We start from the raw sequence: 12,872 nt of genomic DNA, 5'->3' as shown, positions 1-12,872 counted from the left end.
AATAAATACCACATGATAATGGTTTATTTATGTCACTCGAAGCCAGTTTAACATGCTGACAGAGTTTGGATAGTCAGAAAATAAAATTATAGTAGCATTATAGAATGAGTGTATCAAGAACTCACCCTCTCTGGGAAGTGGTTTATATAACTCCAAGTATTGTTCCCCATGAAGAACCTATGTTAGGGCAAACAATATTTTATTAGCAGAATTCTCTTCCACAGGTTTTGCCAGTGGTTATTTTATTCACAAGTTACGTTTTCACATGCTCACATCATTTCTTCCCCCAAATTTTCTACCTCAGTTTAACTTCTACTTCTTAATCATATGATTCAGAGATAATCAGTCCCCCAATGTAAACACTGTCAGATCTTTTAGAGCAGAGAAGATACATTTGTGTCATTTCTTGACATTCATAAATCCTGTTAAATGAGAACTAATGGAGTACTTACCAATGGAGACACTAAACTATGCTGTGTTTCTAGTGCTTATCATTGTGCCTAGAATATACCAGATATCCAATAACTAGCTGCAGAAAAAAGGTACACAAACAACTAAAACACACATACAAACCTTACAAGCATGTTGAAAGTAAAAGCACTATCCATGTCAACATTTTCTTCAAATAATATGCTGTAGATTATCTACAAAGAGTAGCTATTAAGAATGCTGTATAACTTCAAAGATAACCAACTTCAATCGAAGCAAGAAAATACAAGTGTGTATAGGAAAGTAACAGAGGAGGAAAACCAGTATCTGACCCTTATCCAAGTAAACACACTCTACTGCAGAGGGATACTTAATTACAAGTCTTCCTCATAACCCAAAAGGAAAATAGGGAGGGGTGGTGGGGTGTACTGTGATAGAAGAACAAAGGAACACCTCATTCCCAGAAACTCAAGATTAGGAATACTAGGATTCAAATTTGAAGATTGTTATCATTCCCACCACAGAGTTTGACCACATTTATGATCTCCAACTCCTTTCAACTCTGAGGGATAATTCTGAAACATTTGCTTTAATTTTGGACACTCACATTATCCAAAGAACTGTGCACAGCAAATATCAAAGGAGAGTTACAAAAGCAACAAAATGCCCGGTACATTATCACTCCTCTCCTTCCCATCTTCATCAAATCCTCTAATAAAATAAGTTCTCAGATTCACATCAGCAGTGAGCTAATCAATCCTCCAATAAACCGGTTCTGCAATCCTTCCAAGTCACAAAATCAGCTCATGCATGGTTCTATGATTCAACAATTATCCCACACCACCAATTCATACAGTAGCAAGAATGAGCTTGTGAGTGAAAAGAGGCTCAAAGATAGCAAATGAACCCCATGTTGACCAGAGTAAGCTGGGCTTTTCAGTGACCACAAGGCCCCCTTTTCCTACCACTACCATTGCTCCCTGCTCAGTTCTGCAACTATATTGTCCCTTTGCTATTTCAAAAACAAGCCAAGGATGCAACTGTCTCAGGATCTTTACACTTGTCTCAAATGTTTCCCCCTAGGTAATTACCTGGTTTATTCCTTTACCAGTATCATAAGGTAAGGATTATCACATCCATTTTATAGACAAGAAAACTGAAGTTTAGAGAAAGTTATTTGCCCTTGGTCCAACAAGGGTTGTGGACCTGAACGTCATTGTTATTTTCTCCTTTCTGTGGCCCCCTTTGAGTAACTCATTTCTCTGTATTCTTAAAAAGAAAAAAATCATGACATGCTAAATTTTTATTCCTGAATCAACCAATATAAACTATTATCCATACACCCACTCACATACACACACGTGACATTTATTAATCATGTTGAAAGAAAAAAGAAGAAAAGCAAAATAAAGTTTCTTATGATGCATACCTTTGCAAAATTGATCGAAAGCCCAGGAATCTCTGCTAGTCCTCCACCCATTATAGATTTCTGAGCTATGATAACTCCAAAAGTAGGCAAACAAGAGAAGTCAGAACTTCCTTCATAAATAAACTTCAAATCTTTTGGCTCTTGCACCGATGCTCCCACTCCAAGGGCATACATAATAGCTTCCATGTCCGTATAAGTAGAAGAAAATGGAGGAAATTTATAGCCAATAGCGCCAGTCTGTGGAACAGTTGTAAAAAATTATTTTTTCATTGATATTTTTGCAAGTCTTTAAAACTTTAACTTTTCAAAACTATTAATGGCTTACATACCTAGTTTTGCTTTGGTAAAGAGAATGTCATTTTAGTGACTTTGATGGTGCATCATAAGAGTTTCGTTGTATTTGATTTTTTCCAATAAAATTGAAATTCTAGTTTCAACTACATAAGATATGGAAAAGGACTTCATTTACAGATAAGTGCTTTTTTATTGCTTGCCTCTTGCTAACAGATATTATGCCTCATTTTTCAACTTTCCTGTTTCTCATGGCACAAAGGCCTATAATTTGGCAATTAATAGCTTCTCCAAGATATGAAAAACAACAAATACATTTGTTATAAATAGGGATGGTGAATTAAAATATAAGATCTAATATATTAAATTCCCTATAACCAAATGACCAAAACACTGCTTTATGTTTGTAAATTAAACTGCCCCATAATAGCTTTAGTTAACATGAGATTTCACCTGAAGTTCCTTCCAGGACTCTCCTTTATCTAACTGGATATTGTTTTTTTCTACTTAGCGATGATATGCTTAGCTAATATGACAAGTCCATACTAGGTTAAAAAAGAGTGAAGTCCAATTTTCAATCACTTTCATTCTAAAAGCAAAAATCAGCAAATAACAACTGAGACTACTGTTATAACTTCAAACAGCTTTAAAAAAAAGGAAGAATATATGACATAAAAAGTATGTGATCCATAAAGTCAAAAATGTTTACTATCTAGCTCTTTACCAAAAAAAATTGCCAATCCCTATTCTGAACAAATTTGTAAACTGATCATATTCTCAGGTTTAAAATTAGATTGTTAATTTTATCACAACATCTGCTGTGAGTCAGAAAACACCAGAATCAAACATATGAAAAGATTTATTTCTTACTATTGATGCATCACAATTTTTTTTAAAAAAGGGGTAAAGGACAATAAAGCAGCAAACTTTACATGAACTATAACCACAATTCTATCAGAATTTCTGCACTATGGGAGGCTTGTTACTTGCAATAATGTCAAATCACTTTTAAGATACAATTTATTTATGCTTCCTCTTAAAAGAAATGAGGTAAGTCCTTCCTTTTCTAAAAAGTTACAAAAACAGTGACTAAAGTAAACCTGTCAACAAGCTCAAAAAAAGGACACCTGTTCAATTATAGTGAAGAATACAAAGCTACATTTAACATTTTAGCCTTATGCCCATTCAAATTCTATCCATATGTAGTACAAATATTATTCAGAATTTTGTCATTTATTGTTTCTATTTAACATAGAAATAATTTTTGTAGGGGTAAAAAGAGAAAAGAAAAAAATCTCCAGAGACAGCAAAACTTCAGGCTTATTTCTAACTTACATGTCCAGATGTGGCTGTTGATGTTGCATGACCAGTATGATTTGTCGAAACTCCTCCATCTGAATCTATTTTCCTTAGAACTCCAATTACACCACCAGTTGATTCTAAAAATTAAGTAACAGAAATAATGCCTTTGTTAAATATATGATGAAGGAAACCTATAATGGGCAAGAAAATGATTGCTGTAACATTCAGCAAGTCTGCTGCACTTACAACTGGAAGACTGGCATCGGGCTATTATAGGAAAAATTGTGAAAGACTTAGAAACAGATCAAAGATAACTGGTTGTCTTCAATGAAAAAACAAGGCATAGTCGAACTTAACTTTTCCCATGTTATATTTCTCCAGTGGCTCTGATCTTTGCAATGCCTTTGAGAGATTTTTACCGCTCTGTAAACTGGGATGTTTGTCATTGATATGGAATTTCTGTTGACTAGAAGAACAACTAACTTGCCTTCCCCCCCCCAACCATCACCCCATGTATGGAATGGAACAATGCTAAAATATCTCCCAGGTCTCTGTATAAGTATTAATAGTTCTAAGGATAGTACTTCCAGAGAAAAATATCATTATAACTAGTGAAACAGGATACAGAAGCTGTTGTCCTGAAGTTTAAGCCTAAACAAGGAGACTTATGGAGCATCTACCTATGCCATGGTTCGAAAGACCTTACAACAGGACCTCCCCGGTGGCGCAGCGGTTGAACGCTGGGTTGCGAAGCTGCCCGCTGCCTCTGCAGCGCCGGTTCGATCCCCGGCTGCTCCCCGGCTGCTCCCCGGCCACCGGAGGAGGGTCCCACATGGCGCGCAGACCTCTCCTGCTGCCCGCTGCTCCCCTCAGCAGTGTACTTCGGTCCTTCTGCCTGCTCTGCTCCCCGCTCTGGCTCTGGTGAATTCTCTCACCCTCCCGTGCTTCTGACTGTACCCAGTGCTTGTATAAATAAATAAATAAAATAAAATAAATCTTAAAAAAAAAAAAAAAAAGACCTTACAACAGATCTTAGAAATACAGGCCTCCTTCCAAACCCAGACAAAACCCTAACCAAATTACAGAACATGAGATGACCAGAGACACCTGCCATTCCTAGTAACACTAGGGCAGAGGCTTCTTGTTGACTAGTCCTCCCCTTACCACACATTCAGATGTTGCTGAAGGAGACATCAGTTAATTCAAAGTCATCCTGGCACAGACTACGCTCAGACTCAGACAAACAGAGTTAATGCTTGGCTCAAAAATTGACAATAGTAGAATAGATGGTGTGAAAAAGTCTCGGTTCTAGAGAGAATGTAGACTTTTTTAAAATTGTACTTCAAATACTGTGGTATCTTTTATTTATCATATATAATTCAATTAGCTTTTTCTTTATATTAGTAAGCTATTTTCAAGGCAATAAGGTAAAGATTTCAATTAATTTCTTCCTTTTCTCTATCATTGTTGTCACTAATAGGTGACTGTTATTTACAAGACAAAACGTATCTCAAATATCAAAAACTACAATGCAAAAAATGCTACCATTAATGACATAACACCATGCTATCATCTAACAGAAAAAAAACATAATGAAAATTTCAGTGAGTGTACCGGCAGAAAGAAGACTGTCATTAAGGAGGAAAAAGAAACACTTTTCATTTCAGATGTATTCTTCTCCAAAACTTTTCATATAAAACTATTATTAAAGTAAAACATAAGATTTTTCTATAAAATAACCTTTTAAAAAATCACATATACTATATGCTTATGAAAGTTACACCAGAAAAAAATGTGACTTTTATTTTATTATCTATTCCTATAGCCTATCATAGATGATTCAATAATTCAAAGTAACAAGCATATACTAAGTCCTTTCCACGAAATAAGCACTACGCTAGCACCAGGTAGAAAAGAAGTACACCCCAGACACAGTCTCTACCTTCAAAGGGACATACAAGGAGTTAAAACAAAAACACCTACTTAATAAACAAAAACTGTAGAAAGCAGTTATGAACAAATGCTCAAGCAGTAAGAGTTCAGCTAAGAGAAAGATCAATGAAGCCAAGAATATCTGGGGAGGTCTTGCTGAATATCTGGGGCTCGAGTTTTTCTAAAGAAGTTTTTAGATTAGCAGAGAACAGGCGGAAGCGGCTTTTTTGAAAAGCAGAAAACAGCAGCAAAAACAAGTGGTAAAACAAAGAAAAATGTATTCACTAGACAGAAATGAACTAGCCCTAAATAAAATAGGCTTAGCCAACTCTTTGGGTGAAAAAAAGAAATCAGGTCAGGTATATAGCATATGATAAGATACTGGAAAACCATGAAACCAATGGTCAGATGGGGCACAGAGGCATTCAGCACAAATAAGTGAAGACGTCATAGTATTCTGCAACCTCACCTACAACCCCAAGAAAAGGATAACCCCCCCAAAAATATAAAACTGACTATGGCAGTGACATTTACATCTTAAATTTTAAGAGTGCAAATACCTACTGGAGCAGAAAACGTGCTATAAATGACTTAAGTGTCTACAGAAGACAACTGTGCAAGAGAATGCTTGTTGCCTCTGGGTCCCCAGCCACAGCTGTACTGACTTGGATTCTTCACCTTGAATTGTCTGAGGCTTGCTGGCATTGTCAAAGTCACAGATCTTCTTCCAGTTAGCTTTCACCGCCTCAGGAGTCATTGGCTGATTCTTCTGTCTTACGATGGCTCCAAGGGTCCGCTCCCAGCGCACTGATTATAAAAACAAAATGAAAAAACTGAGTATACATTTTAAAAGAGAGACAGAGGGCCTCCCTGGGGGCGCAAGGGGTTGAGCACTGCACTGTGAGGCAGTCTGCAGCCTCTGCAGTACGGGTTCAATCCCCGGCTAGCCAGGGACAAAACCACGTGGCAAGGCAGACCTCTCCTGTCTCGCCCGCTGCTCCCCTCAGTGGTGTGTTTCGGTCAATCTGCCTGTTTTGTTCCCCATGTCTTTTGTGGGTCATCTCATCCCCCCGCCCACCCACCCCCATCACCACTCTGTACCCCAGCCCTTGTATGCATGGATAAAGCTTTAAAAATAAACAAATAAATAAATAGATAGATAAATAAATAAATGAGACAAAGTAAAATTTATAAAAGTCCCTTGAATTTTTTAACTTGAAAAAAAGGGAAATTCTGATGAATTTTACTATGACTGTTTATGTGTATTTTTTCTAAAATAATAAACTCATTAGAATGATGTCTTTTTTTTTCCCCAAATATTTGGAGCTTAAGGGAAAAAACTCCCCCTCTGACTATGCCACAGAGTACGAAAGGTAAAATGAAGTGCTAGATAGGATAAAGTGAAATTGTACGTGGCCATAATCAAGACTGACTTCATACCAGCCTAACTGGGTCACATACTTCAAGAAAACAGAAAAGAGTTTTGTTGGACAGCAAGCCAAGGACTTGTGATAACAGGTTAAAATTTCAGACAACCAAAAATCAGTCATCCACTCTTCCCTTTGCGCTTCCTCCTTTTCCACAGGAAATCATCAGAATGACAAATTCACAAAATTCATTATTGCCCCATTATGTTCTGTGAGGGAAATTTTAACAGCTTTCAAAAAGCCAGAATAAATAACCACTGGTAACTTAGTAAAACATTAACTGTCAGACTCTGATGATTGTTAAAATTGAAGCTTTGTCTTCCGGAGATGAAATGAATGTCTGATTCTAGAGTTTTCCTACTGATAAAGTACACATTCATTGTAATATTTGATCTTCCTTTCTTAAATGGATGTTACAAGACACTCAAAAATGTTTGAGCAATAATATAATAACTGGGACGAACAATTGCTAATGATGAAAATACTGACAGTCTACATTAAGTTTTAATAATACCCTACAGGAATGGCAACCTTTTAAATAATTCTTTTTGAAATCAGCAGCCAACTGAAAATTTGAACTGGGATATTGGAATTATCACGATTTTTTTTTAAATGCTATAAAGTAATTATTCATTTACCTCACAAAAGGATTGAAACCAGAAGAATTTACTTTAGGGCTAAATCAGTTCCATAGATAAGCTGTAATTTCTGTCCCCCACAGTTGTCCAAGGTGATTCCTCACTTTCTCACTCTAAATCTGTCTCAAGCTCCAAGGAAGAAAAGAATTTGGACAACTTGCCTCCTGTGCCATCTAAGATAGATCTAAGATAGATTTCTTCCCACTGTTTCAAAAATAGCCCTCCCTCCTACTTACTTCTCTGCTGATACAGCAAAAAACAAGTACATGGGACAAAGAGACAGAGTACAAACAAACATCAATCTAAAAAGAGTCTGTGTTATATCTCCAGAAATAGCAACTTATAAAAAAGACAGAACAAGGCCTAGATGAGGGCTGTCAACAGGCAGAAAATTGAACTGCTTCTTGAAAGTGCCAGAGGCCTGCAGGGCAAATTCAATGTTTTTGGAATATCTAAAGATACAGTGATGTTTGAACCTGAATATGTGCATACTCAATCCAGTGTTATCATCACAAGGTCTTTACCCAGTTCTATCTGGATATGCAGGTCTAAAAATATGAAAACAATATATGGCAAGTGAAAATCTGAGACAGACTTACATTTTCCAATCCATCCTGCTCCAACCTACCAAAGAGAGAAGGGAAACATTATATCACCTAATGTGAAAACACTAACAGAATTTTTTAATTAAAAAATAGGTAACTACCTTACTAAGAGCATTAGAATGCTAAATGACAATGGCTTAAAATAAAATACAGCACTACAACAGTCCACGGACTCCCCCATCACTCTCTGTGACCCTGCAATATTCCCATTATCAAAGTAGAAATATAAAGTAGAACAACATAGTAGAAATACTTGTAGTAAAACTTGCAGCTTATGTCAGAAACCAAGATTGATACCAGTTATACTACTGACTAGCTCTGTATAACCCTGGTTAATCATTTGACTTCTCCAAATCCAAGTTTCCTACTACGCAAATTAAGGGTAATAATACACATTTCATGAGATAACCAGGAAGGTTAAACAATATAAATAAGTAAAATTGCCCAGCGCATCACAGGCTCAAAATACATGTCCCTCTTTCATACAGAGATAAGGCAAATGACCAAATATATTAACTCTACTCAGAAAGATAAATTATTTTCTAAAGATCATTTAAGGTAAGCCACAGAAGAAAATGCCCAATACAAGTATCTTCCTGCCCTATCTTCAGACACTACACTGTAGCATGACAGCATGACAGAACTTATCAAGAGAATTCCACATGCATGACAAAAGAAAATATACCAAAAGCACACCTCTCAGTGGCTCTAAGCGCACCACTGTCTTTCGTTAACCTGCTCACACATTTCATAATGGGCCAATCAGTTTGGATGCTGACAGAGGAGATAAATTAGTAGCGATTTTGATAACAGGCATATTTTTTCATACTTGGGGAGTGATGCAATAATCTGCAAGCTCCTTGAAGTTGCTAGAAACAGTAGCTCTAGCTGAGCCAAAGAATCTATATCTGCCCCAGATATCTATCAAATCTTCACAAGGTGACAATTTATTTTTGAAGTTTAAGCCAGAATACTACACACATAAGTCATGCATACCAAATGCCCATTAAAAATGTTTACAATATAGCAAAAAACAACACAGAACTTCAACTGCACCTTGATCCTAACTGTGCATGTTTAGATGTGTGTATAAAAGGCATTATCAAAAAAAAAAAAAAAAAAGACTACTTGTGTGAAATGCCTATCTAATAAAAACTAGAAGGGAATACGTTAAAATATTAATGTATCTCTGGTTAGTAGCAAAATGGATGACTTTTATTTCCCTCTGTGTACTTCCCTGTATACTTGAATTTTTTAAACAAAAAGTCTGTGTTATTTTTATTCACAGAATAATAAATGGAATTTTAGAAAATAAAAAGTTTTTTCAATTCCTTAATGAGACAAAAATGTGGCAGGTCAAATTTTGAGGTGCAGGTGGCTTGAATTATTGAATTTCCCTCTTTTGTAAAATTACAGTTAAGTTCTTTTCACCTCTCATTTTCTACTATTCACATTCAATGCCTGTGATAAAGAAAGCAAAGGCACCTATTTCTGCTTGGACATGAGTGGACTGGCTTTTATTTACTCATCCCCTTTTTATTCAAATGAATCAAGCCAGTAAGTCATTTGCTTCGAATTGAGCGAGGTCCTCATGCTACCAAGAAATATTTTTTAACCCCACAGTATTCTTCACATAACAAATTCATTATTACCACAGAGAATCAAAAAAAGGCAGTGAGAAATCTAAAATGTAACACCTGATGTTAGAAAAGAAACAAAAAGAAAGCTCAAATGAGCTATCAAAAATGTATAAATGTGCATAAAGTAACCTAAAAAGAGTGACCCTAGAAAGAAAACTGAATTTCGATGGATGGTGGGAATATATATGGTTGTAATTTTCACGAAAAGCACTTTAAGTTTTACAATAAAGACAAATATAAATGATTACTTTTAATGTTAAGAAAAATAACTTGTGTTTACTGGTCTATCACAACTAGGCTAAATTCCTACTAAACTGATGGCTGGTGTGTAAGTCCTATGGTAAGATTTTGAAAACACGATTTCTTGTCGTCATTACCAAAAAAAAAAAAGAAAAAAACCCAAAAGCTCAGGGAGGTTAATGTGTACAATATTTCAGCAAATCAATTATCAGAACTCAAAATCTGGCCTGGCTGACTCAAAAGTCTAAAGCTCTGTCCTTTTATTTTATCATTCAGCATCTCAAATCAAATGAGATTTTCCATATTTGGCTAAACATATCAAACCACTGACATTGTCAGTTGGACAAACATAAGAAATGAAGAACTAAGAAAAACAAGATTTATGGCGTTACTTTCCTTAAAAAAGGACATTAGTGAACAATTACTCTTTCTCATGTACACATAATAAAAAAAACAGAAATGTCACTGGTACAGATTTTTACAAAGGTAAGCATTATGAAAACACTAATTTTTAAATCATGATTTATATTTAATTATATGAATATTGCTTTAGAAGAAAGCAGGAAAGTGCAGAATACCTCAAACAAACTACCATTCTCCTCGCAACTCTCATGGCAAAGCCAAAGAACCAGGGGCGCCACATAATCTGGCTTCAGAGCTTCTAGAAGATCTGAAATAAAAAGAGAACAGTTTATGAGCAAGAATATACAAGAATATTAAATATTTTATGTTCTGAAAATACCTAACTTATAGGTAATTCAGGTTTTTTTAAATAAATATTAAAAACAAAATTCAATACACTAATTTGTCTAATTTTCAATGCTTTTAGTAGAACTTTTTCATCCAAATGGAGATGTTCCTAAAGGTCTCTCAAGTTTCTAAAATTGAAGGCATCAGATATACTTTTCCGAGACATGTAACATAATATTCAGGAGAAAAAATTAGAGCTGCCTAGGCAAAAAATGGTGAGCAAAGACATAAATAAAAACACAAGAAGCTCAGGTACCATTCACTTCCAAAACTATTTAACCAAAAACTACAAAACAGCCTCAACAACTGTGACGAGAGCAAGATGATGTAAAATGGCCCTGTGTAATGGTACTGCTGGATAGAGTAAAATGCCTAATTTACAGAGGTTAGGTAAAGCAATGGGAAAAAGTAACAATGAAAAGCAATAGCGTGTAAGTTACAGCATGGATGACTACGGTTAAGAGTTCTTACATGCTTATCCTGTTTAAAACAGATTTAAAAGATTATTTCAGGTCACCATAAAAAGAATTGAAATAGAATATGTACATTTTAACAGAAAAGAGTACATAAATGACATTTTGCAACAAACTCCAATAATCAAAATACAAGAAATAACACATGCACAGAAAAAGTAGAAGTAACAGACATCCCAACAAGAATGGTAAATAAAATTCAAATATTCAATAATACAATATATGTAAACAAATGCAAGTAAAACAAACTGATCAATTAAAAGAGAGAAAGGGACCCCTGGTGGCCTAGACGTGAAGTCTCAGCACTATCACCGCGATGGCCCACTGTGGTGACCTGAGTTCATCCCCAGCCAGGGAGCTAAACCACATGGCACAGCAGACCTCTCCTTTCTCTCCCACTGCTCCCCTCAGCAGTGTATTTCAATAGATCCGTCTGTTCTGCTCCCTACTCGGTCTCTGGTCAACCCTCTGATGCCCTGCACCACTGGCCTACACCCCAGTTCTTCTACACAAAAATGAATAAAACTTAAATAAATAGAGAGATTATAAGATTTGGGGGAAACAGGGATATCGGGATGCAAGAAAAACAAAGACAGATTCAAGTTATTGGTAATGCCTCCCAGTTTGGGGGTTGCATGAGAGCCCGTCTGTGAGGTGGCCCCAGAAATCCTCATCAACTCTTATTTACTCCTTCCCATAGTCACCCCCCACAGTACACCAGGCTTAGTCTACCTGACCACTAGGAAGCATTATTATGCCACTTCTGAAATTAGGATATAAAAGGTACTGCAACTTCTCTCTTGACTGTTTCTCTCTTTCAAATCATTAGCTCTGGATGAAGTCCCATACAGGGGCTCACATGGTGAGAAACTAAGCCCTCCAGACAACAGCGCCCACAGAACTTCCCAACTACCATGTGCGAAAATGAGCTTGGCAGTAGAAACTTCAAGCAAGCTAAGGTTTCAAATGACTGGAATCCCAGAGAATACCGTTAATAAAACATCACTAGAGACCCAGACCCAGACTGTCCGGCTAAGTCACCCTAAATACCAGAAACCATGAGATAGTATTTGTTTTTTTTAATTTTTTTTTAATTTGGAATAATTTATTAAGTAACAACAAGTACCTACTACAGCCTGAGAAGTTAGTTTACAGAGCATTCATTTTAGGATTATGTTTTTATTTCATGAAAGAAACAGGAGTAATACATACATCACTTTCCATGTGTCAAACATATTTCAAAGAGGGAAATGAAATCTCAGCTGTCTCCATACATTACTAATAACATCTGGTTCTTAAACAAGTAATTCCTTTCATAGCCTATAAATAGCTATTTGGGTAGAAGAGAAGAAAAGCTGCAAGGTAAAATAAACTTTCAGTGTTTTCCAAACTATAACAAAACTTTAAATATAAAAGATATTTAGAATCTGAAAGATATTTTAAAAATGAGCTACAACTCTCTGACTTTACAGAAGAGAAAGATTAAACCATTCATCGAAAGTAGACCTTATTCTCCAAATTTATTTAACTAGAGTATGGTGGAATAAAGAACACTCTACTAAACATTTACCTAATGTCTCTAGAGGAACAGACCTGTTCAAATAAATGGTGGCTACATTTTCAAAGAAAAACAAATTCAAAGCTTGAAATTTTAAATATTTTCTTGGAAACTTACTACTTCCCAAGAAGTCTACAGCTGACAGCAAAAAGTGACAA

General features: G+C 35.8%; 1 protein-coding gene across 4 annotated transcripts in view; it reads right to left on the bottom strand.

Annotated features, from left to right (window-relative positions):
* Window positions 1-12,872, bottom strand: part of HSD17B4 (hydroxysteroid 17-beta dehydrogenase 4) — a gene marked incomplete at both ends in the record, with an annotated part of 66,568 nt that overhangs the window by 27,283 nt on the left and 26,413 nt on the right. For all 4 annotated transcript variants that reach the window (XM_084252190.1, XM_084252189.1, XM_084252187.1 and 1 more), the window contains 6 exons: window positions 126-177; window positions 1,859-2,095; window positions 3,485-3,588; window positions 6,062-6,190; window positions 8,048-8,072; window positions 10,512-10,603. In XM_084252190.1, coding sequence (XP_084108316.1) covers window positions 126-177; window positions 1,859-2,095; window positions 3,485-3,588; window positions 6,062-6,190; window positions 8,048-8,072; window positions 10,512-10,603 — 639 coding nt within the window. The remainder of the gene's footprint in view (window positions 1-125; window positions 178-1,858; window positions 2,096-3,484; window positions 3,589-6,061; window positions 6,191-8,047; window positions 8,073-10,511; window positions 10,604-12,872) is intronic.

This window comes from Talpa europaea (assembly GCF_964194135.1).
Source record: "Talpa europaea genome assembly, chromosome: 13".
In the NCBI taxonomy this organism is placed as follows: Eukaryota; Metazoa; Chordata; class Mammalia; order Eulipotyphla; family Talpidae; genus Talpa; species Talpa europaea.
This window is presented reverse-complemented; position numbering and strand designations above follow the sequence as displayed.